The sequence below is a fragment of the Brassica oleracea genome, chromosome C1 (genome assembly GCF_000695525.1).
Source record: "Brassica oleracea var. oleracea cultivar TO1000 chromosome C1, BOL, whole genome shotgun sequence".
In the NCBI taxonomy this organism is placed as follows: domain Eukaryota; kingdom Viridiplantae; phylum Streptophyta; class Magnoliopsida; order Brassicales; family Brassicaceae; genus Brassica; species Brassica oleracea.
In genome coordinates this window covers 22,015,653-22,042,982 of record NC_027748.1, presented here as the reverse complement: position 1 = coordinate 22,042,982, position 27,330 = coordinate 22,015,653, and the positions used below count along the sequence as shown (strand labels likewise).

Here is a 27,330-nt window from a genome sequence, read left to right as displayed (position 1 = left end):
TGCAAGAATAAGAAGTTAAAAACATGTAAATTCACAAGATATCAATCAGCGGCAAGCCAAAGACAACTAAACTCTGACCCAACCCAAGGAGATGTAGTTCCTAACATTAGTCAAATCTAAGGAAGAATAGGAAAAATATTGACCATAACAGTGTACAACATCATGAGAAACAACCGCACAAATGGGAACTCATAAACCTGATCTACAATAAATATCAGATAATCTCACGAAGGAAGAAGAAGAAAAAAACAAGAGCAACAAAGGTGAGTCTTTTTCCGGTGATGGTAAGAAACACTGCATACCGGTAAGAAACACTGCATGCGGAGATGAAAAAAAAAAATCTTAGAAGAATAATGTTCAATGTTATTAAAAAAAAGAATCATGTTCACAAATGTAAAAATATGAAATACAATTTTGACGCTGAAAACGTTAATGTTAGAAACAACAAATGTTTAAATTCAAAGTTATTGAAATTCAATATACTTTACATCAGAAGCTCAATTCACCACTAACAAATACTACTATACACATAACAACACATTATTGAAAAGACGAACACATAATATATTAACCTATAACCTAATACTACATAACACAATAAAATACTAAATCATCTTTTTCACAAATAAATAGTGACCACATAATTATATCATCCAAAAACATCATAGTTAATCATAATAAAATAACATTATGCGCAAAGCGTAGAAACCCACCTAGTATAAAGTACAGTTCTCTTGGTCCTCAGGTTGTCACGTCATCAATTATTCTCTTCTTGGAGTGACACGTGTCATTTTTAAAGTTTGAAATCTTTGTTTTATGTCGGGCTTCTAACTGGGTTTGTAATGTATTTGTAACAATTAGATTTGTTTGGGCTGGGTTATTCCTTATTGGTGGCCCATGGTCTTAGTTACGCTGTCTGTGCGAAAACTTCAGAATATGCTTCCGTTCATCTTCCCGACTAGGACAGTCAGAAACCATTACAAGAGTTAACACAGAAGCGAAGCGTCGTCTTCAGAGCATTCATCATCTATTGAATGCATCCCCCTTTACTTTCTTATCTCAGAATTTTTGACTATAAAAAGGTAATACATCCGTTCAAGCTTCTGAATCATAAGTTTCTGGAAAATGGCTAACTCCTCTTTGGATGGTTTCTGGGTTTAGATCCTTTGTTAGTAGTTTGATTATATGACTGAATTTGATTGGAAGTTTTGTTAGATTAGGGTCTGTTGGTTTATTAATTTAATTAATATGAAATGAAAAAGCGTTATTTGTATCCGGAGAAGAGATTATATAGTTTATATTAGTCGCTTTGTAGGCTGAGCTACATACAAACGTGTTTTAGGAAATTGAAGAATATAGATGAGGATAGAGTGGTTGATAACAATGAAGGTCTACCTCAAGCTTTGTTGGGAAGCTGCAATGATTGTGCAAGGCAGATATACATTAAGATGCCCATTAAAGATCCTTCAATCAATCCTCCCACTACATCACTCTTTTGGAAGGTCCGAATGTTAAGAGGAGGTGAGGTGAGATCAAGGGATTTAATCTCACCAATGTTGGACAAGAAGCGTTTCCGCTCTCCACTGCCACACCTCACCAGATCGGACGGCTTGAATTGCATACTCTCTTTTTCTCTACACAATTGTTTTCTCCAGCTTTTTCTTTCTTTCTTTTCGCTTATGGTTTTGTTTGCAGAGCTTTCAATGAGTGTCATCATCCAGATGAGACACAGAGGATGCAACTTAGCAGAGAGTTGGGTTTGGCTCCAAGACAGATCAAGTTTTGGTTTCAGAACCGAAGAAAACTTAACAATGTTTTGAACTTTTTACTTTCTCTCTTCCTCCCTTCTTCTCTTATCCAAAAAAAAGAAGTCCTTAGTTTTGCTTCTCCATCGTTTCTTCTTGCAGGCACAACACGAGAGAGATGATAATTATGCACTCAAGAAAGAGAATGATAGGATTTGTTGCGAAAGAGAATGACTATTGAAGTCTATTATTTCATTGATTTGTAAATGTGTAAACACATTGTTAGCACAAGTATTACATCTTGGGAAACATTATTACTGATTTTACAAAAAAATCACAACTAAAAGAGTAGACATGCAAATCACAAAACATACCACAAACAAAACTATTATAGATCATTCCTCTACAAATACAAGCTTGGACTCCACTTGATATGGAAGAAGACTTCGTCAGAAGACTTCCTAGAAGTCGTCTAACGCATATATTTTAGACGACTAACAGGTAAGTCATCCCAAAAGGCTTCCAGATCTGAAAAACCTGCATATCCAAATCCAGATCTGAAAAACCTGCATATCAAAAAACGTTCAAATGGCTTAAAACCAGAGAAAATGAGTTGAAAATTAGATAAATCTACCTTTATAGAACACAAAAAATACATATCTAAAATTAATAGACATACCTTTAAATGAGTGGAAGATGAGAACCATCTGATTAAAAACCTACAAGAAAAAAGATAGATTAGTGAGAAAGACATGAGACAAAACTTAAAAATTCATATAAAATTTGATTTTTTTCAAGTCAAAGAGATTAGAGTGGGTTTGGAGAGTTTTAGTTTGGAAAAAAAGTAAGGACTTTATACAATAGGAAGTTACCAAATGAAGAAAAATCATACATAAAAACATACCAAAACCCTCAGATCTGTTATGAAAGGGAGACCTCGTCAGAAGACTTCCAGGAAGTCCAGACGACTTCCTGGAAGACTTCCAGGAAGTCCAGACGAGACTTACTGGAAGTCTTCCTGGAACTCATCTGGAAGACTTCCTGGAAGTCGTCTAGCGCATTATATTTTAGATGACTAACAGGTAAGTCGTCCCAGAAGTCTTCCAGATCTGAAAAAAACCTCCATATCAAATCCAGATCTGAAAAACCTACATATCAAAAAACGTTCAAATGGCTTAAAAACAGAGAAAATGAGTGGAAGATTAGATAAATCTACCTTTATAGAACACACAAAAATACATATCTAAAATTAATAGATATACTTTTAAATGACTGGAAGATGAGAACCATCTGATTAAAAACCTGCAAAAAAAGATAGATTAGTGAGAAAGACATGAGATAAAACTGAAAAATTCATATAAAGTTTGGTGTTTTCAAGTCAAAGAGATTAGAGTGGGTTTAGAGAGTTTTAGTTTTGGAAAAAAGTAAGACCTTTATACAACATAAAGCTACCAAATGAAGAAAAATCAGACATAAAAACTTACCAAAACGCTCAGATCTGTTATGAAAGGGAGACTTCATCAGAAGACTTCCAGGAAGTCCAGAAGACTTCCAGGAAGTCCAGACGACTTCCTGAAAGTCGTCTAGCGCATTATATTTTAGACGACTAACAAGTAAGTCGTCCCAGAAGTCTTCCAGATCTGAAAAACCTGCATATCCAAAAACGTTCAAATGGCTTAAAAACAGAGAAAATGAGTGGAAGATAAGATAAATCTACCTTTATAGAACACACAAAAATACACATCTAAAATTGATAGATGTACCTTTAAATGAGTGGAATATGAGAATCATGTGATGAAAAACCTGCAAAAACAAGATAAATTAGTGAGAAAGACATGAGACAAAAACAATAAATTGATATAAAGCTTAGTGTTTATAAATTTAAAGAGATTAGATATAGGTTGAAGAGTTTTAGAATGTTGAACATTACATTTTTGTTGCAGCCATTTGAGAGGAAGAGAGAGAATGTGTAATTTTTTCTTTATATAGAGAGACAAAAATCCTATTAGGTTAAAATATTTTTGATTCAGACGACTTACTAGACGAGTTACTTGTAAGTCGCCCAGAAGACTTTAATATTTTGGTGAAAATATTTTTGATTCAGACGACTTCCTAGACGAGTTACTTGTAAGTCGCCCAGAAGACTTTAATATTTTTAACGGAAAAATAAAATATTTTTAGCGGGAACTAAAATAGAAGACTGCCCACACAACTTATATGTAAGTCGTCCAGCTAAAATTATTCACCAGGCGTCTAGATCCTAAACAAAACCCCTAAACTTAATTAACTAACTAAACACTTCATAAAATCAAATTAAACTTCAAAAGTGTTTACTATACACAAAATAAACACTTATAGGTAAAAATTTAATTTAAAAAAAAACATTCAAGCTTTCCAAAATCTAACCCTAAGAATACATACAATACTATAACATATGTTGTCAAACCCTAGACCAAAGAATACCATGATTCACTACCTACACTCATCTATGTTGAAAACAATTCAGTTTTGTTATATTTTAATTTATATCACTTAAAACTGTTTATAATTACATGATTTTAATTTTTTGCTTATCAAATTATTTTTTAAAAAATTTATAAATTATTTTTAAGATCAGCCACACAAGAAAACTTACTTGGAAGTCGTCTAGAAGACTTCTAGCATCTCAGACGACTTACTGGAGCTATATTCGTAAATATGGTTTATGTTTTTTTTTGTCACAAGGTGCTGGCTGTAATTTCATAAGGCTTTTAGGTTAGTTTTGCATTTGATTCAAATTTGGGTATATATTTGTATTTAAAATCAAATTGTGAGTCATATTTGGCAAATCCTTCTGTTTTCAAACTATAATATAAAAGGATTGCTAAAAGAAAATAAAAAAAAACTGTAAAAGGAAGTAAGTGAGAGAACATTGGTCCCATCCATATCGTATGCTTCAAGGAAGTTACGAAGTTACGGTTGAACAATATTCTAGATACAATTATATTTTAGATACAGCTACATTTTAAATTGGACACAATCTCTTATCAACTGATCATTCTGTCGTTTTAATAGAATAGATATTAACTGGAAATAATTGTCTGGTGCAAAGATAGTGAAGAGTTTCTAGAATTAGATTAAAGTGCTTCACAGTTTCATGAACTGGTTTTGTAAGCAAGAAGCCTACAAATAGGTACTTTGATCCAGGGCCGGCTCTGATAATTTGAAGGCTTTAGACCAGTTAGTACAGATTTCAAAAATTTGGAGACTTAAAATTTTTTTTTTACAAATTCGGAGACCTTTTTATATATAAATTTTTAAAAAAATTTTGGGGACCCAAAACTAATGTTTCGTTGGGCTTGGCCTAGAACCGGCCTTGCTTTGATCACGAGGAGGTTCAACCAATTAGTAAAGATCAAAACTGTTGTTCATCTTAGGAACTTATTCACAAATGAACAGTATCCTACCTGCCAAGTACGACATATGAGATATTATTTATCATTTGCTATAAAGATTTGTGTTAGTTGAATACTGTTATGCTTTGGTGAAGCAATTTAGAATGTATTAGTTTTCGATAACGTATATTGTATGTTTTCTCTGTTTCACATCACAGTACTCTGCAATAAAGTATCTGCCTAGCTTGAGAGCGAAGTAATATGTTAAAATATCTGCTGATGGAAATGAAACCTAAAACCATTCAATTGTTAAGATTTGGCTACCAATTGTGAAATTTGTGGGGAAAATGGTGGATATTTACTCTTTGGTTTAGAATGCTAACTGTAATTTTTTATATTGTTTGCAAAGGAAAGAGTAGTGCATGGGCAGAGGATGGTCTAACGGTGGTCACGAGCCGGAGAAGCCACGGTAGTTGCATCGGTGGTTGTACATGTCTTCTTTTAATATTGAATTGTTGAAAATGGTAATGTTTTCATAATTTCATGAGATGAACAGAGCATACGCTCCATTGGATGTAATCATAGGTTGTGACATATGATAGGTGTTATTTACAATATATATATATATTTTTGGGGGGGGGTAAAATTACAATATTATGTTATATATCTTTATATTTTTTATCATATAAATAAATATGTACTTACACGCTAGCAAACTCTCGTCAAAAAATTTGAATTATAATTTCTAGAGTTATATCAATACCTTCAAAAATGTTAGGAGATATATTGAATTGTGTACGCAATGATTTTTAGTAGGTGATGTCAAGCAAATCGGTTTGAGTAAGTTTTGCCATTTTGGTGTTATATAATTAAAAAAATTTGAATTTTTTTAATACCTCAAAACTATAAAAATTTATGTTATAATGATATGTTACATTATTTTATTATTATTTTATACTTCAAAATTAAATCTGTTTATTAAATATTTTAAATAAATTTAAAACAGTCTTTTCATCAGAAATCCTAACAAATAATAAATTTATTAAATTTATATTTCAAATATTATCAAATAATAATTTACTTTTAAATAAATATAAATTCAATAACAAACGTCTTGTTCATCAACATCTACTACATGTATCCTGTTCGAAAACACACTCTAGGTGGACGTTTAATCGCCGCAAATCCGTTACACGGCCATCAACCGTGGCGAGTTGACCATGTTCGGTCTATTACTCAGGCTGTGTAAAATGTTCACGATTTTGAAGATTTCAATTTCAAAATAACATGCTATGTTAGAGATCTGATGAATTTTGATTAAATCTTAGAAGATTAAGGAAATAAAACCTTCAAATCGTCAAAATAAATAAAATGTAAAACGGGTGCAGCTTCAAAAAACAAAGGTTGAAGAAGAGGGTTGTGTGGTCATTTTACTCATTAACCCTAAAATTGAAAAAAAGGATCAAAAAGTAATAACCTGGCATCGAACCGCTCAACACTACATGATTAAAGCCAAGGTAAACCAATAGACTGACCTGAACAATTAGTTAACTCCCCATATTTAAATATATAGCCATTGAAATTGTATAAAGTCCATGTAATTACTCTCCGCTTAATCCCCGTATAATCTCCGAATAACAGATTCGGCGCTAGGCGGTACCTCACCGCAAGCATTACGCCTAACGCGATTCCGAACATGGCATGTATGCTAAATCATTATAATAGACAATTTACATAATTCAACAATGTATATATATATATATATATATCTAATTTAACAAAAGAAATGATTATATTGTTGTATAATAAAATTATTGTGAGGATCATATTTTATAAGTTAGTGAGTAATATTTATTCCAAAATTATAATCATTTATTTTGGTCTAGAACAAACATTTATATGTATTAATAGCAATACATATATTTTGGTCTAGAACAAACATTTATATGTATTAATAGCAATACAAACATTTATTTTGGTCTAGAACAAACATTATTTCTTTTATATCGTGTATATTATTAGTTTATGAAAAAATGTATAAAAATAATTTAATTCATTAAAAAAGATATAACTGAGAGCTAATTTTTTTTTTACTCTACTAACTCCAATCTACTGCAATTATATTTTAAAAATGTATAGCATAATAAATAGTTAAAATTATTGTAACAAATTTATGAATGCCAGTTCACTTTTAGTTAAAATAAATCAGACATTAAAATAAATTTGTACTATTAATTTATTTATTTGCATGCATGCAGGGCATATGGGGTGTTTACCCTAGTAATCATATAAATTATGGTAGTTCCTTCAACCCTATAAAAAAGTTCATTTTCTTGATGACTACTGACGTGATGACAGGTTTGACATCAATTTAATCTGGATTTAAAAATTATGTAATTTCTTTCATATTTTTTTTTTTAAATTTCGTTCATATTACTGGTTGTCTTTCATATTACTGGTTGGCTTTTAGAAAGACGTTTAATTATTTACCGATACTCTTCTTAGTTCTGCTTTGATTCCTACGCAATGATCTAAATTCTTATTATAATTTTTTCTCTCTCCTTTCACTTAACCAAAGCCGATTGGGTATGGTCTCTGGATGGCTCATGTGCGTCCATTCCGGCGCCGGAGCAACACCTTTATCCCTATTTATCCTTTGCCAGTTTGCTTCGTTGGTGTTTCCTCCTTCCACGCCGTCTTGATTTGGTTCTGTTTCTGGATGTCCGAGCAGTGACGGCTTTGCTCGAGAGAGGTTCAGTCTCATTTCGTGTTCAGCTGCTCGTGGAGCTTCGGTACGGTGGTGTAGGAGTTTCGTCCGGCGGAGTCGGCGTTTTAGGGTTATGCGAACGGTCCTTTAATCCGTATCGAGAGTTATCCGCTCGGAAGGGAGTTTGCAGCTCCATCAGGTCAGATATGTGGTCTTTTGACCCCTTTGTAACACACTCGTCTCCTCCTCTCTCGAGAACGACGTGTTACTACAGATGAAATATCGAATTAAACCGATTTATAAAACCAAATAAAATGTCAAACCTTTTAATCAAATAATTTCCAAATGAAACGAGTTTATAATTTAAAAACCAAGTACTTTAAATCGAAAAGTTAATTAAAACTGAAATAAAATACAATGATCCCAAGACACCAAACCGTCCAGATATCCAACACTCGACAAGCTCACCTGCAATGGGAAGAAGGGGGGGTGAGCAACATGGGAGTTACTCCGTGAGGTATGGGATGCTAAACACGCAAACCACTGACTTGAGTAAATAGATCTCCCACTATGAAAGTTTAGCTCTAACATGAACACACACGACGCCTAGCGCGTAACACAAACACAAACAATGCGATGATAGCATATAGCTAGTCCATACACCCCGCATCTCCTCATACGGATATATATATACGCTGCGTCGCTAGTACAATCTGTCTCTGTACCCTGCCCACCAAAGCTGCGTAGAATGCAAACTTCTCTGCACCCACGCCCCCACACAATCTACATCGCTAGCCCAGACGTCTCTGGGCCCCCGCCCTCAAAAGCTGCGTCGCTAGTCCAGACATCTCTGAACCCTCGCCCTCGCACATAGTCCCTACTCATAACTATGTATTCATATATAGAACATTTCTTAACATCACACAATTCAATCAACGGTTGAATCTTCTAGACCCCTAGTTCAAATTTACAATGAATGATCTAACTAACAATCAAGACTCAAATAGACTCAATTCAAACAGACGGATCATGATTTGAAATCTAAACTAGCATAGGGAGAATTCTACACTGTTACGGGATTTACGGAATAGACCCTCACCTTCGCAGTGTTCCAAAGTGGATCATGAAATACTCTGGAACAAAACATACTTGACAAGTCTTGGACATAATAGAGACGAAAGATCATAATTGCTTCCTGCGAAAGAAACAAATTATACGCTTCAAGTTGGCAAGGCTGGAAAGAGACAAAAGGTCACTTAACCATCCAATAAAGATGAATTGGAGATTACCAACCAAAACCACAAAGCGGTTGATAACGAGATGATTACGAAGCTTGTAGCACAAGAATCAAGGAGGGAACCACCACGACACTGCCTGGCAACGGTGGATCTCGGACTCCTGTGACATGGGAGGCGTCTCCGACGAGTCACAGTTGAAGGCCGTGTTGATCCGACACGGTGGTGGTGTGGATCGGCGGTGACGTCTCCCGCGGTGAAGAGGTGCAACAGATTTGGACAAAGGTGATTGACGGGGGTTACGGCATTGCTCGTCTCCATGAACGGTCGAATAAGCCACAAAGAAGAAGAAGCACACGCAATAGAGAGAATAATAAGATGCTAGAGATCGTCAAGGCTTTGCGGCTAGGTTAGATAGAAAAAGATGCACACGTTTTATGTATATGCAAACATGGTTTGACTAAACCAAAAGGGAATAAATTGAGTTTGGTCCAAATTAATTAAAGGGAGAAAATCAAACAAGATCCGGTTAAGAAAACCGGGTCGTTACACCCGTATTGTCAGATACGGCGGAGAGGTGAGGATTGCGGCATGGCTGACTCTTACTCGGTGTCTTGGTGAGTTGAGGCCGTGGTTCCTTCACCGTGGTTGCTTCGGAGGTTCCTACTAACTCGGAGGCGTGCCTAGCTAACGGCGGCGGCGTTTTCATTACTCGCGGTGGTGGCTCGTATGTGGTTGCTGTGTCGGGTTATTAGCGGAGTCATCTATGGCTCTCCGATATGGCTTAGCGATGTATCTTCCCTCTGATGGTTCATCTTCCCGGTGTCCATTCCAGTAGCACTGTGGCTATACACTGACTTTGGTGTCGTGGTGCTCAGCTCGTGTGTTGTGTTGTTTTGATTGTTGAGTTAGTTGAAGGTTCAATCCTTGGCGTTTCAAGCATATTTCCCTTCTGTTTTCGGAGGCAGCGATGAATGGTGGTTGTGGAGGTTCGTGTGGTCTTCGGTTCTCTCCCACCTCCTGGTGACTCCCACCGGCGAGGCGATGCATCCCAGGACCATGGACGGGCACTTGATTATCCATGGTTGCTTTGCCTTGCTATTTCTTATTGTAGGTATATCAAGCTCTCGCTGGTTCAGGTTGCAGTGGCCGGCTCTTGCCCGGTTTTTTTGCATTCCCATTCTCGGTTCAGAGATCTTTAACAGTCTTCTATCTATCCTCGAGCAGTTGGCGTTAAAGGCTTGTTGTACAGTCATGTTTTTCAGGGTATTTTTCTTCAGTTAGTGTTCTTGGCCCTCCTCTCCTTCATTTCGACCAGATCTTCATTTTACGGTTTTGATTACAAGCTCTGATGATTTCATCTGTTACGAGCTACACGAAAGACGTCATGAGAAGTACCGACATCTGAGGAAACGAGGTCAATCTCACTTTCTCGTGGTACACGTCAAAGGTCGAGAACATTAACCGATTTCCTTAGATCTAGGATCCAAACTAGCATAACATGCTGGGGTGATGGGTAGAACAATGCCAAGTAGGAGACTGTTGGGGTGAAAAACGGTTATTTCGAAATCAACGGCTATGATTATTTCTTATTCACGGATTTCTCGCAAAACATTCACCGAAAGAAAGATCGGAAGTGAACGAACGAGCGAATCCCGCACAAAAGCCACTCGCCGGATAGCTGAACCGTCGCGTGGTTGTGTTCGCCGGCGAGTTCGGCCGTCACGCGAGTCGGCTCGCCCGGCGAGCTCGACCTGATCACGGCCTGTTCGACTTACTTCGACTCCCGTATCTTCCGTATAGCTGTGATATCCGACCTTCGGGACCATATACTTCTCGTTTTGTTTTGATTAAAGTTATTCTCGAAGGTTTATGACCAAAACCGAGAAATTGTATAAACACCAAAAGGCCTAAGAACGGTCCGAGCCTAGAGCGACAATATAAAGAGAGCAGGAGCATAAGAAAAAGGGATCCGAGAATTTAGACTTAGAGAACTCTTGCTAGCTTAGAGAACTTAGGGCTTATGTGGTTAGACTAGCACAACAAGGCTTAGGACGTCTTGACCGCCTCTTGTCCTGTTGTTCCGATAGTTAGCATATCTCTACTCCTCTCAGAGAAAATCTTGTATTCATACTATTCAATAAAACGCCTTTGAGCGATTATCTATCTTTTTATCGTTCTAAAGTGATTACGCAGAGAATTCGGACCTTCAAGGAAAAACGGGTTCACTCGGTTTTCCTCCATTATTAAAACGGGTTCAATCGGTTTTCCTCCATTATCATTTATTATAATCGACGGTGTGAATTTCGGTTCCCACAGAGACTTTAGAATTTGGTTATTTTGTATGATTCAGGTTTGTAATAAAAACTAATCCCCGGTTTACGAGTTGTTTAATAATTTTTTTATTTAAATGATCTAAGTTCTTCGAATCTATGCATACCTGTTATTTTACAGCAAGCTGGGGTTCATTAGGCTCCTTATCCTTGTATTTTTCTTCGGGTGCTGTCTAGTACGGATCTACGGTTGCCTTTCGGCAACTCACCAAAGTTTTTCTTCTTAATGTGGCATATCCTTAACATTCTTTGACTTCCACGTACTTTTACGACTCCTTAGGCCGTCGGTAATTTTATGTAATGGTGATATATGGAAGAAAACGCTTACATGGTGTGAATCGAAGGAGCGTCGTGGACAACCACATAAATGTCAGGATATTCTATAACCGTAATAACTCCACAACATAGGTTAGAAGCCGGACAATCCCTACTGCATCCGTTATTGAACAATTGAATGCCGTCAAAGGCTCCTTAGCTGTCTTGATACAAATATCCGGGGAGACCCATCCTGTCTATTGCATCATTGTAGATAACATTAACCGAGCTTCCAGTATCAACCAATTCCTTGGTTACTTTGTAATCTGAGAGTTTTACCTTCAATACCAATGCATCGTTATATGGATGATCTACGTCCTTTGTATTTTTTTTAGCAAACTTCAATATTGCATTGCTGTTGGGGATGACCTACGATTCTCGGATCACGGGGTTTACCCGTCGATCATTGCCGTCAAACACCCAAACCAATTCATTGTGGAACAGTTTTACTCTCATTATCACTTTGTTTAATTTCTGAGAACAGGTGACCTGGTAGGTACTATGCTCTTCGCTTCCCAGTCTTGTTTGTTAGTGCAAGATGACACTACAATAGTACTGCAGAAAGTAAATCAAGGAGACAAAACTACTGCAAGCAACACTTAAGCTTTATTAGAAATCGCCTTGTACATTCTATTACAAGATCTGCTTAATCAGCTTTACACAGTCTGTTACGCCCTAACAACTGCTACTGAAAGATTCCTAAGCTAACCGCTTGCGTCTCTCTTCCATCAAGTACTTCAGCCACTGCTTCAGCACGACCCAGAACACTTCCAAGAGCTTATCTCTCTCTATAAGATCAGCCTCTGTGTGTCTGTCTCTATACAGACGACCCCATAGGTATCTTATAATTATTCTCCACGTTCTCGAAACCCTAGTCTCCAAGGCAACACAACTCCAAGATACTCTCTTGCTCTCCAAGTCTACACGACTCCAGCTCAGCACCTTGACTCCACATGGTCTTCAACACTCACCACGACGTTTGCTTCAACAACTACGTCAGCGACAACTTCATGGCAGACATCTTACATCTTCAATCTCCCCTTTTTAGATTTGTGTGCCGATCAAGCACAACAATCTTCTGGTTCAGCAACCACGTTGCAACCACGTTCCTCACCTGGAAACTTCCATACCAAATGTGCTTTTCTCCCCCATGAGATATGCATTCCCTGTACCAGAACATCACCATTCTCCCCCTGCTTGATTGTATACTAAGCTAAAACAAATACTTAGATGTCAAGCATTACAGACCCACCCATCTGTTTCTTCATGTTTAATCATGACACAGCCCCTGCTGCAGCGGAATAACAAGTACTGCATCACGACCTGACGCACCTGTCGAACTATCCTTCGACCAGATTCTGTTGAGGACCTGGCTTCCTTCATGTGTCGTCTTATTGACCATGAGCCCTTCCCCATCCACACCAAGTGCCCTCTGCACTCGTTGCTATTGTCTTGGAGTGATTTCACTATCACACCCCTGAAGATCATCTCGCATTACTTCCTGACGCACTTTGATCTCCTTCCCCTTTGTGCCACAAACAACCTCGTGTCTTGGCTCCAAACTCGATGCTTCTTGATCAACATCAAGATCACTCGTACCAGAGCTGCATCCATCTTTTGATGTCTCATCCTTGATCTCATCAAGTAAGCCACTCTTGGCTAAGGACACCTCTTCAACCCTCTTGAGTTTAGTGAACGTCTTGTTCACCTTTTTGGCCATGTTTCTGCTCTTCTCACGAGCAAAATTCTCCACCTTCATGTGTCTAACCTTCCTACAGAACCAACAGCACATCATATGTTGCTTCTTGCTTGGCCTGACACAGTTGCTGATGCACTGATCAGTCTCCTTCCTTGTACCAGCTGCACAACCATGCTTCAGAACCTCTTGTCTGACCTTCATGTTGTTGCACTTATGTACTACTTTCGGCTTGTTACTCACAGCTACACGCTGTAGAACTTCCTGCCTTACTCCCTATCGTACGTCGTGACGTACTTCCTGACAAGCTTCTTTGGCTCCACTTTTTGATGTGCTCCCATGCACGAAATGTGATAGTCCCTTCTGTTGTACTTTCTTAGTATTCTCAGCTCCTCGATATCCCAATCCCCAGTTCACCTTGGCTGGTTGTCCCATCGAGAGTATCATATCCAAGTCCTTGGATCCACTGTTGAGCATCCTGATCTGTTTACGATTTTCAGCCAAATCACGTTCCAGCATCCTTGCTCTCTCTTGTTCACCAGTACCAACTTCTCTCAGCTTGCTAACCTCCTTCTCTAGAGACTCATTCTTCTCATATACAACAACAAGTTCTTCAGCAAGATCATCATACTGCTCACGGCTCTGCACCAGATCGTGTTGCAACCTCAGATTCACATTCTTGAGATTCAACCATTGTTGAGCATCACGTGATAATCCTCAGAGTCTGTATCAACGTCTGAATCCGAGGATTCACTAGATTCTTACTTGCGTGCACCAAATGCAACAAGGTTCTTCATCACCTTTCCATCTTCTTCAGACTCTGAATCATCAGACGACTGCAATGGAACACCTTTTTCCTTCTTTGAGTTTGGACATTCACGTCTTGTGTGTCAAACACATCTGCACTCAGAACACTTAAGTTCTCTCCGTTGTGCTACAGGACAATCATCCTTTATATGACCAACACCTTCACACTCATAGCCTCTAAGACGTTCTCTTCTTCTGCTATTGCCACAATCACCTCCTTGGCGACCATACTGATTCCTCCCACCAGAGGAATTCATCATCTTACCCATATTTCTAGCCAACATCCCCATGGCATCTTCAACATTCGGAGATATATCTCCATCTTTGTCAGCAGTAAGAGCTATACTCCTTGATGCACCACCTGACGTAGAGACTGAACTACTGTCTGTCTCCATTTCTTCTGCCTTCAGCATACCCACAAGCTTGTCAAACTTGAGCTCATCCGTGTTTGTGGTCATATTCAAGACCACCTTGTGAGCTCAAAACTTTGTAGGAAGACAGCGTAGTAACTTCTTTACCAGCTTCTTCTCCTTGTACTTCATCCCAAGTACAAATGCTTCATGCGCCATACCACTGAGTTTGACACTAAAGCTCGCCACAGAATCATTATCAGACCACCTGAAATTCTCAAACTGCGACCCAAGATGATCCAGACGTGTCCTCTTGACACTCTCATCTCCATCAAACGAATTCAGCAGGATCTCCCACGCCTCTTTAGCCGAAGTACTCCCTTGAATCAGCTGGAACTGTTCTGCTTCAACCGCTTCAAAAATCACCGACAACGGCTTTGCATTAAACTTAGATGCATTGCGTTCTGCCTCTGACCAATCCTCTTTTGGCTTAGGCTTCTTCCCATCTCTTGTGACTATGGTAGGCTCCTCCCAACCAATCTCCACAGCTGTCCACGCAACTTCATTGATTCCTCGAATCATCTGCTTCATACGAGCCTTCCATTGACCATACTGGTCCGTATTCAACATGATCGCCTTCTGCACCGAAACAATCGTGTCCATCTTCACCTTCAGGATTACACTGATAACTTAGGTGCCCCGCTCTGATACCACTTGTTAATGCAAGAAGACAGTACAATAGTACTGCATAAAGTAAATCAAGGAGACAAAACAACTACAAGCAACACTTAAGTTTTATTAGAAATCGCCTTGTACACTCTATTACAAGATCTGCTTAATCAGCTTTACACAATCTGTTACGCCCTAACAATTGCTACTGAAAGATTCCTAAGCTACCAGCTTGTGTCTCTCTTCCGTCAAATACTTCAGTCACTGCTTCAGCACGACCCAAAACACTTCCAAGAGCTTATCTCTCTCTATAAGATCAGTCTCTGTGTGTCTGTCTCTATACAGACGACCCCATAGCTATCTTATAGTTATTCTCCACGTTCCCGAAATCCTAGTCTCCAAGGCAACATGTATGGACATCTTCCATAACAATAAGTGCAACTTTCCTTTTCTTGGAATGCACTTATTCCTCTTTCTTTAAGTCATAAACTTGCTCCTTAAATTTATTCCTCTTTCCATATCTCCAAGATACTCTCTTGCTCTACAAGTCTACACGACTCCAGCTCAGCACCTTGACTCCACATGGTCTTCACCACTCCCCCCGACGTCTGCTTCAGCAACTGCGTCAGCGACTACTTCAGGGCAAAAATCTTACATCTTCATTGTTTTGGTGGGTTAGTGTTGCTGTGGCCCCTTGTATAGGAAAACAAGGTCTTCTTATTTGTACTTAGAAAAGTGGTGAAAGCAAAGCTCATGGCATCCTTAGGTGGGTGCCATAATAATTGTGTAGATCACAACTTTTTTTGCGCTATCACTCTCGTGCTCACTTCTGGTCCATGTATATGACCTCGTTTATGTTTGTTCTGTTGGGGAAAAATATTCCATGAAGAGATTACTCCAGCTTCCGTCTTCCAGGTCCCTGCCCCCAGGGTCCGGGTTCCTGCCTCTGGGTCCCGGGTCCCTGTCCCCAGGTCTTGGTCCTGCCTCTGGTCACGGGTCCCTGCCGCCAGGTCTGGGACCTTCCTCCGTCCTCCAGGCCAAGTGATTTCTTCTGCCTTAAGATAAATGGAAATATTCCATTTATCAGATAATCAGCTTAGAGAAGAAGGAATTTTCCTAAATCCAAGAGAAAGAGGAAGTATTCCAATATGATAAGGCGCCCTTGAGAAAAATGGAAAGATTCTATTATCTAAGGATATATGGAATATTTCCAAACCCTAAGAGAAAGGCACGACCCCATCATAAATATAGGTTTCTAAACCTAAAGAGAGAGGGGAGGTCCATAACACAGAGAAAGACACGAGCTCATCATCTCCATAGCCGCCGAGGTAAGATTCGCGACCTAGACGGACATCTTCATCAACATGCTTATAACCAATGAATCCCTGCGATTAATACCAACAAGATGAAGTTCTACATTCACGGAAGCACGTCTGTAACTCCTTACAATGGCTCAGGCTACGATCACCAGCTCACCGATAGGGATATTCCATGCTCATCAAAGCATATCGAAGCTCCATGCTCCCTTCAGCATGTCGACTACTCCACCATCTGTTCCGGCCATGCGCCCCCTAGAACAGATGGCTCATATCACCTACAAAGCTACGTGCTCCCAAGGTCATGTGCCCATCAAGGCCACATGCCCATCTAGGCTCTGTGCCTCCATTAGAGCTACGTGCTCCTTAGGCCATGTGCCCATTAGGCTACGCGCCCACTTAGGCTCCGCGCCCCCACCAATACATGAACTACGAACGGCTTGATCCCTCACTGAAGGGTACGTAGGCAATCCCCCCTGAAGGATGCAGCTATAAATCCCAAACATCTTCTTCGGTTCCTCAAGGACCAACCTTGGTAACCGGAACCCTCAACAACAGATCAGGAGGCACCCAGGGACCGACACTGGAATCGGGACCATTAATTGCAGACCCAAAAGACCCTGCGGCCTTCACCATAGACAAGCAGTCCCTGGCTAATGACCAATATCCTCTGCTATTACTAACGCACCGACGACATATACTGGCCCATATCTAGATGGCAGTCTCCTAAAAGCAAGACCCCCCGGGTTCATCAACTATCAAGGCAGGAGAATACACTACGACGAGATGTCTCCTTCTCCCTATCATTCCGTAGAACTGAGCACGGATCGCTCGTACACAAAAATTCCCTAACAGTTTGGGGCTAGAAGGAGGGGCAGTCATATACTACGTGACGATGTGATAGGTAGGAGGAACATTACGTGTATCCTCTTGAAAGTCTCTTAACCCCAACCAACTGGGGGCATGGAACGAATTACTCTCATCAGATCTAAAGCTCGCATAGCTGGGATCCCAAAACACTCCTCTAAGGAAGTATAACACCATGCTAACGGTTGTAGCATAAGTCGACACAAGAACTAGCACTGGGTCCCGGCAGGTTCCAGGTTCCAACTTGGAATCCCTCCTCAACCGCATTTGGTTTGACCGGTTCCATGTTTCAACCACGAGTCAGACCTCTACAGTCTTTGGTTCCTGCTGGCTCAAGCTCCATTCTTCTAGTATGACCTCTACAGTCCCCGGTCCCTGCCTACTCCCGGTCCCAGCCTGGAATCGCCCTTCAATAATATTTGGTTCCCCCTGGCTCCAGGTCACAACCTCAAAGCCAGCCTCTACATTCCTTGGATCCAACTGGTCCCGGGTCTTAACTATATGTCACACCTCTACAAAAGTCGGATTCAATATTCCCAACCAGGGGTAGTCATCACAAACATGAAGATCAGTGGATAGTCCACTAGCATCAATCTAGCAAGCCCCAGACGCCACCAATGCGTCCAGGCTCATAACTCCGCCCCATAGAAAAGATGAAGGGCTCTGAAGCAGCACACAACACCTTTCGGTCGGGTTCATAGCTTTGATAAGTTACATAAGCAGGGGAGTCAAAAGAAGATTTCCTAGGAACACCGTAAGCACACCAGGCAACCACTAAGAGATAACTAGAGAACCACCTTTCTCTCCAGGTTCTAGAATCTAAGTGGTAGTGGAATCCTATATAAGCCTGATAGCTAGGTGGATAGAACGCCTTTGAGTACTCGTCAAGTTCCGTTGGAGTTGTTCCGCGAAAGGAATCCTGCCCAAGCGCCGGGAACACTGCTGCTCCATCTCCTGCAAAGGAGCCAGAGAAAATGCTAAACTCTACATCAAGGGATGCTGGTCTTTATATCCTCAACTCATTTGAAGCAAATGGGAGTAAAAGGAGCCGGAGAACACTTGTTCCCGCTACTGTTCATCCAAAAGAAAAGAGCCAAACTTCTGGGTTCCAGATCCCAGCTTCTAGGTTCTAGATCCAAGCTTCCAGGTTCCAGATTCTAGCTTCCAGGTTCCAGATCCCAGCTTCTAGGTTCCGGATCTTAGGCTGTTCACCTTATAAGGAGGTCAAACCCAATGACCCCACGAATTAGCAAGCACTGACCACCTTACTACGCTTTCCTGGGAATGTACCCTGATATACTTCTAAAGGAAGCTAAGGCGACGTGCTTCTCAAGATTTCCAAGGCTACGGGCCTATACATATTTCCAAGGGAAGACACGAACGCGGGGAAACCAGGGGAAAATGAGTTAAGCGTTAACCCAAGCGGCTACACGCATCAACAAATCCTATCAACATGCACGTGGCAAAGGAGATTCAAGACGAGGTGACGAGTCATCGAATAACGTCCAGAAAATGTTGGGAATGGCTCACCCAAGTGGGGGCAGAGAACGGCTTGGACGCATCATTAAATGACATCATAAAACGCTAAGAGTGGCTCACCTAATCAGGAGCAGAGAGCAGCCATAACGAGTCATTGAACAACGCCTACAAAAGAAGAATACACCAACCCCTGACAACGGATTCTGACTTCAGAACCGGATCAATTCCTACCTCTGGGTCAATTTGGGCTCAGGGTCTTAGAAGATAATTCAACCCTCGCGATGAAATCCCAAGGATGGAGAACTGATGTCACTACAAGATCCGAACATAAAGTCCTTCCGAAGATCATCTCCAGACGAGTCCAAAACCTGGGAATTTCCCCTAGACCCCTGTCTACCTAAGGAAAGCTGATCCTTCTCCAGGTTCAAACACGGCCCATACCAAAGAAGAACTCGGAAAAAGGGAAGCAGCGTCTTGTCCACTATAAGCATGCTGAGATGGAACGACTCCGGTTGGCCAAACTACACATGTTATCTCCCGACTTCACCCATGAAATCGAAAGAAAAGGGGCAAACTATTGGGAGTAAATAATTTTGGAAAATACTACTCTTGTTTCCGGGCAGGACTCTGGTCTCCATACACCCGCATGAAGAAGTTTCGACTCCGACTCCGACTACGAAGCTCCGGCTCCGACCTCTGCTTCTATCCTTAACACCAGGTAAAAATGAAAGGTAAAAACATTCCAAACTCTTACGCAAACGCAATGTACTGTATTCAAACTCAGAGTTTGTACAGGGAGCGACAATAACAATGGGTATGAGACTTAAGGCATGAATAGGTCTGATCAACCTGAGTATGCTTGTCAAAACTACCTATAACCCCGGTATAGGCCTAGAGCCATAAAAATATCGGGGCCCCATAAGCAAGAGTACTGTGACACCTCCAGGTTAATTCAGAAAGTTTGCATATTGCATAAGTACTGCCACGTGCAGGGAGCAATACATAAATTCCTGCTTCTCCAGACGTGGAAAGCAGAAAAAGCCTGGCACTTGGGTTTCCACATCCATAACCAGCACCCCTAAGTCTGATAGTGGCTTTCTGCAGAAAGCAACATGCAGCACGGGAACTCGATAGTGACAAGTTTCTGAACGGTAGAATGCGAAATCCCAACAGGTACCGATAGTGGTCTCACCTAGGATGGCCGAATACAGTCCCTTAAAATACAAATCAAATACCCCTGGGTTATTAAGAACTTTCGGGTCCCCATGCAGTCTCCGGGTCCAGAACAAATTTCTTCAGGACCTGGAAAAGGTAAACCTCCAGGTTCTTTATAACCCCCGGGTCCAACAACGACCTCAGGGTCTGAAGGAACCTCTGGGTTCCCAAACGACCTCCGAGTCAAGAAGAAACCGCTGGGTTCAAAACGACCTCAGGGTCCTAAATACAACCTCAGGGTCCAGAGGAACCTCTGGGTTCCCAATCAACCTCCGGGTCCCAAAACGACCTCAGGGTCCTAAATACGACCTCAGGTTCTAGAGGAACCTCCGGGTTCCCAATCGACCTCCGGGTCCCTAAACGACCTCAGGGTCCTAAATATGACCTCAGGGTCTATGAGGAACCTCCGGGTTCCCCATCGACCTATGGGTCCTCACTCAACCTCCGGGTTCTAAAGGCGATCTCCGGGTCTAGGGCAGCCTCCGGGCTCCAGAAACGACCTTCGGGTCCCAACAACATCTCTGGATTCTGAAGCAGAACCACGGTTCCGTTCGATCCCAGGATCCTGCCATTAAATCTCTGGGTCCCTTAGATAGACCTGCTATCTCTTCGGAAAAAATCACAAGTAACATATCTACGGAAGGTGGAATGTGAAGTATCCCTATACTCTAGGTTCACAAGTCTAACACATCTTGTTCCGTCTTTAAGACTTCCCAAAGGATAGCTGGACGCCGTAAAGGAAGACACTGCTCCAAAAAGCCTACCTGGCAATCAACGAGAGTCTACCCGACGAAGACGACTTTGAGTCGAAAAGATATACTGGAAGGTCCCCTTGAAGGTCCACACAACCATCAGGTTCTCGAACGAAAATCCGTATAACCTAAGGGTTCCTGGACTAAGGTCCATGCAAGCAACGGTTTCCTTGACTAAAGTCCATCCAGCCTCCGGGTTCCTGGATGAAAGTCTATACAACATCCTATCACATCCTCAAACCTATGGGTTTCAGAAAGATGTATCTCTAAACCTCCAGATTTTGGGAGAGCATGCCTAAGATCCTCTGGGTTCCATGAAAGCATGACGCAAGGTCATCCCAGCATTGATGGTGGCTTACCTCCGAGGGGCAGATTGCGGTACTACATAGTTGAGAGTGGCCAAGAATCAATGGCAGAGTTCAACCAATGTTTCCACCTTCTTTATTTGGCATGGAAACTACTGCTCGCCGCAAACAATATGTCAAAGAAATCTACTCCGGTACCAAGAATCAACTACGTTATCTCCAGGCACCAAGACGAACATGCTGAACGTCCCCTCTGCCAAAAGTCAAGGTACAATCCTGGGACAACGCAAGAAGCTACAGCTACAACATCAACACCTCAAGGAGCATTCAAGTATGCTAAACGCAGCAAGGAAACCGGCATGGAGACCCTCCTGAAAGTCCATTACAGCCTTTACGAGCTTGAGAGGAACACGCAAGGCCGGTAGAATCAAGCATGAGAATCCTCAGTTTCGGCCTCCGGGTCTTGCTAAACCTACTCATCCCCCTGGTCCTTAGTCTCGCCAAGATTCTCCCTCTTAGAATTCGTGGGTCCTGAACCATACACTCCTCCATATGATTCATGGAGCCAGAGAGCCTCAAGAAACGCAAACTGAAGTCAGGCCTGAACTAAGGCCGAGTACATCCACAAGAGAAGCACAAGCACTTGGGCATGAGCAGAAGCATCACCCTTTATGCAGGCATTCCTGGCTTCTTCATCAAACTTTCTGCCAACTCCGGCAAATCCCCACCGTTGGGGAAATGTATCATCCTTATAAAGGAGAAGAAGAATGTCCTACAGGCCCGACCTGATCTCGCACGACGGTGATGTCCACCCTTAGAGCGTTTACTAGATCCTACATTGTGGTCCTTCCTGTTTCTCCACTTCCAGGTCATCCGAATCAAAGGTCATACATCTCCAACCAGGCTGCAAATCCTTTCACACCGAGCGCAAGTAGATCTGAGAACGATCAACAAAGGCAGCGTGATACTACGGTGCAACTTATAAAGTCCTATGAAGAAAGTCATGTTATTTTCTGCCTTCAAACATGAAGCCAGAAAATAATGGGCAAACTGTTGGGGAAAAATATTCCATGAAGAGATTACTCCAGCTTCCGTCTTCGAGGTCCCTGCCCCCAGGGTCCGGGTTCCTGCCTCTGGGTCCCGGGTCCCTGCCCCCAGGTCTGGGTCCTGCCTCCGGTCACGGGTCCCTGCCCCTAAGTCTGGGACCTTCCTCCGTCCTCCAGGCCAAGTGATTTCTCCTGCCTTAAGATAAATGGAAATCTTCCATTTATCAGATGACCAGCTTAGAGAAGAAGGAATTTTCCTAAATCCAAGAGAAAGAGGAAGTATTCCAATATGATAAGCCGCCCTTGAGAAGAATGGAAAGATTCTATTATCTAAGGATATATGGAATATTTCCAAACCCTAAGAGAAAGGCACATGCACGACCTCCATCATAAATATAGGTTTCTAAACCTAAAGAGGGAAGAGAGGTCCATAACACAGAGAAAGACACGAGCTCATCATCTCCATAGCCGCCGAGGCAAGATTCGCGACCTAGAGGGCCATCTTCATCAACATGCTTATAACCGACCTGCGATTAATACCAACAAGATGAAGTTCTACATTCACGGTAGCACGTCTGCAACTCCATATAATGGCTCAGGCCACGATCACCAGCTCACCGACAGGGATACTCCATGCTCATCAAAGCATATCGAAGCTCCATGCTCCCTTCAGCATGTCGACTACTCCACCATCTGTTCCAGCCATGCGCCCCCTAAAACAGAGTGCTCATATTACCTACAGAGCTACGTGCTCCCAAGGTCATGTGCCCATCAAGGCCACGTGTCCATCCAGGCTCCGTGCCTCCATCAGAGCTACGTGCTCCTTAGGCCATGTGCCCATTAGGCTACGCACCCACTTAGGCTACGCGCCTCCACCAATACATGAACTACGAACTGCTTGATCCCTCACTGAAGGGTACGTAGGCAATCCCCCCTGAAGGATGCAGCTATAAATCCCAAACATCTTCGTCGGTTCCTCATGGACCAACCTTGGTAACCGGAACCCTCAACTACAGATCAGGAGGCACCCAGGGACCGACCCTGGAATCGGGACCATCAATTGCAGACCCAGAAGACCATGCGGCCTTCACCATAGACAAGCAGTCCCTGCCTAACGACCAATATCCTCCGCTATTACTAACGTACCGACGACATATACTGGCCCATATCTAGATGGCAGTCTCCTAAGAGCAAGACCTCCCGGGTTCATCAACTATCAAGGTGGGAGAATAAACTACGACGAGATGTATCCTTCTCCCTATCATTCCGTAGAACTGAGTACGGATCGCTTGTACACAAAAATCCCTTAATAGGTTCAACTTCTCGGAGTTCCTACATGTGCTTCTTTCACGATCTCGTTCCTCATCTGTCCAATGTCTTTCTCTTTCTCCTTTGATTCTGCCATGGTGTCTTCGTGGTACGTTATTGTCTTCTTGATTTTTTTTCTTTGGAGCTCTAGGTTAGAAAGTATAACTCGGCGAGTGTCTTCTTTTCTACCTCTATTTCCATGCACCTTAAAGCTCGGTCGCGAGCATCCTCGACGGTGACACGTTGGTCCCCAGAAGGTCATCACGAAAACGTGATTCGTGCCATATGACATGCACTCTCTAACATGTGACCTGTGGGGTTTGATACAAATGCCAAGTCGGATATGTTTACTCTAGTCATTTTGATGTGTGTTTTTCACTTTGGATCTTAAGAGGGTTGTTTTATGTTCCCAAAATCCACTCAAAATATAGGGTTAGGATTTGAACTAACGTGTTGAATAAAAAATGAATAAATTCTCTTTTATTATGAGTCGAAGATGAAAATGTATTTCTTATTGAGTATAAAAATAAAATATATGATTGTAAGTAAATCAAAGTACAAAAAGTTTATAGTATTGGTGCAAGAGGTTAATATCACCTTCTCTTTCCTCTTCTTTCTTCTTTTATATCTAGTTGTACGAGCATTTGTAACGACAGCATGATCTCCGACGAGGATCCTGCATGATCTCCTTTACTGCCTTAATTTCTTATACGTTTTTGATTGACTCTTTCAAGCTAGGATTGACTCTTTTTGGGATTCTGATGGGCCTCGGTTCTTTTATGGTTTGGGCGTCATCCTAGTGGACTGGACCTTCAGACTATTGAGCCGGATTTTTGAATCGAGTTTAGAGTAAGGTGAAACACACATCCAAGCTTTCCAACTAAAACTCAAATTTAAAATTTCATACATTAATTTAAGATCTTAAACCTAAACTCCACGATATTCAAAACTCCATTTTTTAAATCATAGATATTAAACGGTAAACTTTTAAGTAATATATAAATACTATAATAATGTACCTAAAACTTATATCCAACACTTGTACAAGATTATAACTTCGATTCTAATTTTAAAACCTTAATTCCATACCTTAAATCCAAACTTCAAATCCTATTGTCCATACTCCAAACTCAACTTCGCATATTCCAAATATCGGATTCGTTTGATGTTCCTTTTTAACATTGCTTGTTCAGTGAGTTATTGCGTTGTTTCAAATAAATGCATAACCAGCCGTGACGACAATTGAAAGGGAATCATGACATCCAGTTGTACCGAACAACAAATTAAGCAAGCTCACTTGGCGTTCTTAATTAGTTATAGAAACTCAAAACCTTAAATCTTAAACCCCTCTTTAGTAGTGCAACGTTCATATGAGAGAACAATTTCTATTTGTAAACATAACATAATAGTAGACATTTATCATATATAATGCCTTAATCAAGTAGCAGGAGACGCAGTGACGATAAGAGGGAACATGCGGCGAATCACAACACCGATTGATTCAGGAACATTATTCTCTGTCTGATCTTCTGTGGACTGCCAATCAAATCCAAGCATTAAGTTAGCCAAAGCCACCTCATTCAACACTGCAGCAAACGATATCCCTGGGCACATTCTTCTCCCTGCTCCAAACGGAATCAGCTCAAAATCCTGACCTAAGAAATCAACAGACGAATTTAAATGCCTCTCCGGTTTAAAGTCATCCGCATCTGGTCCCCATGTTGCAACCTCTCTCCCGACCGCATAAAGATTGATCATAACCTGTGTGCCGGCTGGTATGTGGTAACCTCTTAGGTTGACATCTTCTGTTGATACATGAGGAACCGTCAATGGAAATGGAGGATGTAGCCTGAGTGTCTCTTTGATCACAGCTTTTAAGTAGTACATGTCTTGGATGTCGTCTTCTGATACGCTTGATTTTCCTTTACTAACGGTACTTACTTCTTCCTGAAGTCTTTTCAGACACTCTGGGTGACTTAACAGCTCTGACATTTCCCATTCCAAAAGCGTGGAGGACGTGTCTGTACCACCCACAAAAGCATCCTGAAAATTGAAAACCAAAACAAGAACAATGGTTATATACTAAAACATTATTGGATGTGAATTCCAATTTGTTTTTTTTTCTCTCCATTACCAAGATGATTGCCTTCATGCTCATTCGGCTGACCTCAAACCCCACACTCTTGTCTCTCTGAAGGGTGAGTAAAACATCTGCGAAATCAGCCTTACCACCGTCTCCATCTTCATGATCCTGAACGACTTTCTCCAATATCTCATCAAAATCGTTTGCCGTCTTTTCCAGTTGACGCTCCAAACCGCAAATCCAATCAATCCATGAAAGACACGGTACAAAATTCCCGAAAGTAAACGTACCCAATTGCCTCACGAGCCTGTCCGTCAACTCTTTTAAATCTGTTTCAGCACCGTATTTCCTTCCCAAAGCAACTCTACATATAACATCGCTAGTACAAGTCATCATGATCTTGCTTAGATTTATAGGGGAAGAATTCTGTTTCCGGATCGTTTCCATCATCAGACTGATCTCTTGTTCTCTCACGTCTCGAAAGGTTCGTACCATTTTGTTGCTGAGAAGATGGAGGACACTCAGACTCTTCATTTGTCTCCAATACTCTCCGTACGGGGCTGAGGCCAAATTACGGCTCCCGTAAAGAAGCTTGTCGTAGATTTTGGAATGTGGACGACTCGCAAAGACCCGGTCATGCGTCTTCAAAATGTCTCTAGAAGCGTCCGCAGAAGAGGCTACAAGAACGGGGACAGTGCCAAAGTGAAGGAGCATGAGAGGTCCGTAATGCTGGCTGAGGGAGCGTAGTGATTGGTGGGGATATTGGCCAAGCTGGTGCATGTTTCCGATCAACGGAAGTCCCGGTGGCGATGGAATTGTGTTGCTTTTCTTCCATGCCCTCTGTTTTATGAAGAAGAGAATGGTAATGAAAAATATCAAGCACAAGAGAAGTATCATGACCATATTTTGTAACTTGGATTCTTCAAGTGTTTCTCGTGATCTTTGTGTTCTTCTTGTGGACTTAATATATAATCCAAGTTTCTGCACGTTACGTTACGACGGGCCAGTCAAATTTTCTTCTATTTTTGATTCAATATAATTCTCTCAAAATCTAAATATAAAGCTAAGGAAATCTCTCAGTATGGTATGACACCTAAGAAAATTGACACGATTTTTTTGCTTTTTATATATAAGATGAACAAAAATGTCTTTGACCAAACAAAAGAAAAATATATATTAGTTTATTATGTTTCAAATACCTTATTTGTTACAACTTTTACTAGTCACAAGTCCACAGAAACTATTTACTGCCTAATATATATACTTTATTTTTCATAAAATATAATATATAAAAAAAATATCTTTGATAAAATAAAATAAAAATATATTTCTTTTACCATGTTACAGTTACCTTTTGAGATATATTTTTAATAGTCACAAGGTCTACAAAACTATTTATCTTACTATAAACTAGTTTAACACCCGCGCCTTGCATAGAATGAACATTTTATATACAAATTATTTTTACGTATTATCATTTGTTTAAATTTTTTATATATTATGAAATAAATTAATAAATATGTATTGAATAATTGAAACTATTAACTGTTTCATATATAATTAAATTGACAAAAATACATAAATTAAATAAATCCGATGTTCAAAAACGCGGGCTACGCGGCCGCTTACGCGCCGAGAACTCGTTTTTCGGTAAGAGACCGATGCGAATATGGTGAAATCGGTTAAAAATCGGTTGATTTTGAAAACTTGATTTTTGTACCTTTTAGG

General features: G+C 40.9%; 2 protein-coding genes across 3 annotated transcripts; both read right to left on the bottom strand.

Annotated features, from left to right (window-relative positions):
• Positions 1-8,194: 8,194 nt before the first annotated feature.
• Positions 8,195-9,459, bottom strand: LOC106302314. Of its 2 annotated transcripts, none has more exons than XR_001262433.1 (3): positions 9,120-9,459; positions 8,926-9,021; positions 8,195-8,294 (listed from the first exon to the last, which is right to left on the bottom strand). XR_001262433.1 is itself a non-coding variant. In XM_013738852.1 (3 exons), exons 1-3 carry the CDS (start codon positions 9,380-9,382, stop codon positions 8,223-8,225), a joined length of 435 nt encoding a protein of 144 aa, XP_013594306.1. In that variant the 5' UTR covers positions 9,383-9,459; the 3' UTR covers positions 8,195-8,222. The 2 variants fall into 2 exon arrangements, 1 of the variants encoding a protein (XP_013594306.1); XM_013738852.1 differs by having other exon boundaries at positions 9,116-9,459.
• A 15,425-nt stretch (positions 9,460-24,884) lies between these two features.
• LOC106299635 (cytochrome P450 71A23-like) lies at positions 24,885-26,628 on the bottom strand. The gene is made up of 2 exons (XM_013735696.1): positions 25,654-26,628; positions 24,885-25,562 (listed from the first exon to the last, which is right to left on the bottom strand). The coding sequence occupies exons 1-2, from the start codon at positions 26,503-26,505 to the stop codon at positions 24,957-24,959; spliced, it is 1,458 nt and encodes a 485-aa protein (XP_013591150.1). The 5' UTR covers positions 26,506-26,628; the 3' UTR covers positions 24,885-24,956.
• Between the last annotated feature and the right edge of the window lie 702 nt (positions 26,629-27,330).

Coding starts and splice junctions, on each gene's coding strand:
- LOC106299635 (XM_013735696.1), bottom strand. CDS start 26,505: ATGGTCATGATACTTCTCTTGTGCTTGATATTTTTCATTACCATTCTC. Junction 25,563..25,653: donor GCATGAAGGCAATCATCTTG/GTAATGGAGAGA, acceptor TTCAATTTTCAG/GATGCTTTTGTGGGTGGTAC.
- LOC106302314 (XM_013738852.1), bottom strand. CDS start 9,382: ATGGAGACGAGCAATGCCGTAACCCCCGTCAATCACCTTTGTCCAAAT. Junction 9,022..9,115: donor CCGCTTTGTGGTTTTGGTTG/GTAATCTCCAAT, acceptor TTTCTTTCGCAG/GAAGCAATTATGATCTTTCG. Junction 8,295..8,925: donor CACTTTGGAACACTGCGAAG/GTGAGGGTCTAT, acceptor TTCCCATTGCAG/GTGAGCTTGTCGAGTGTTGG.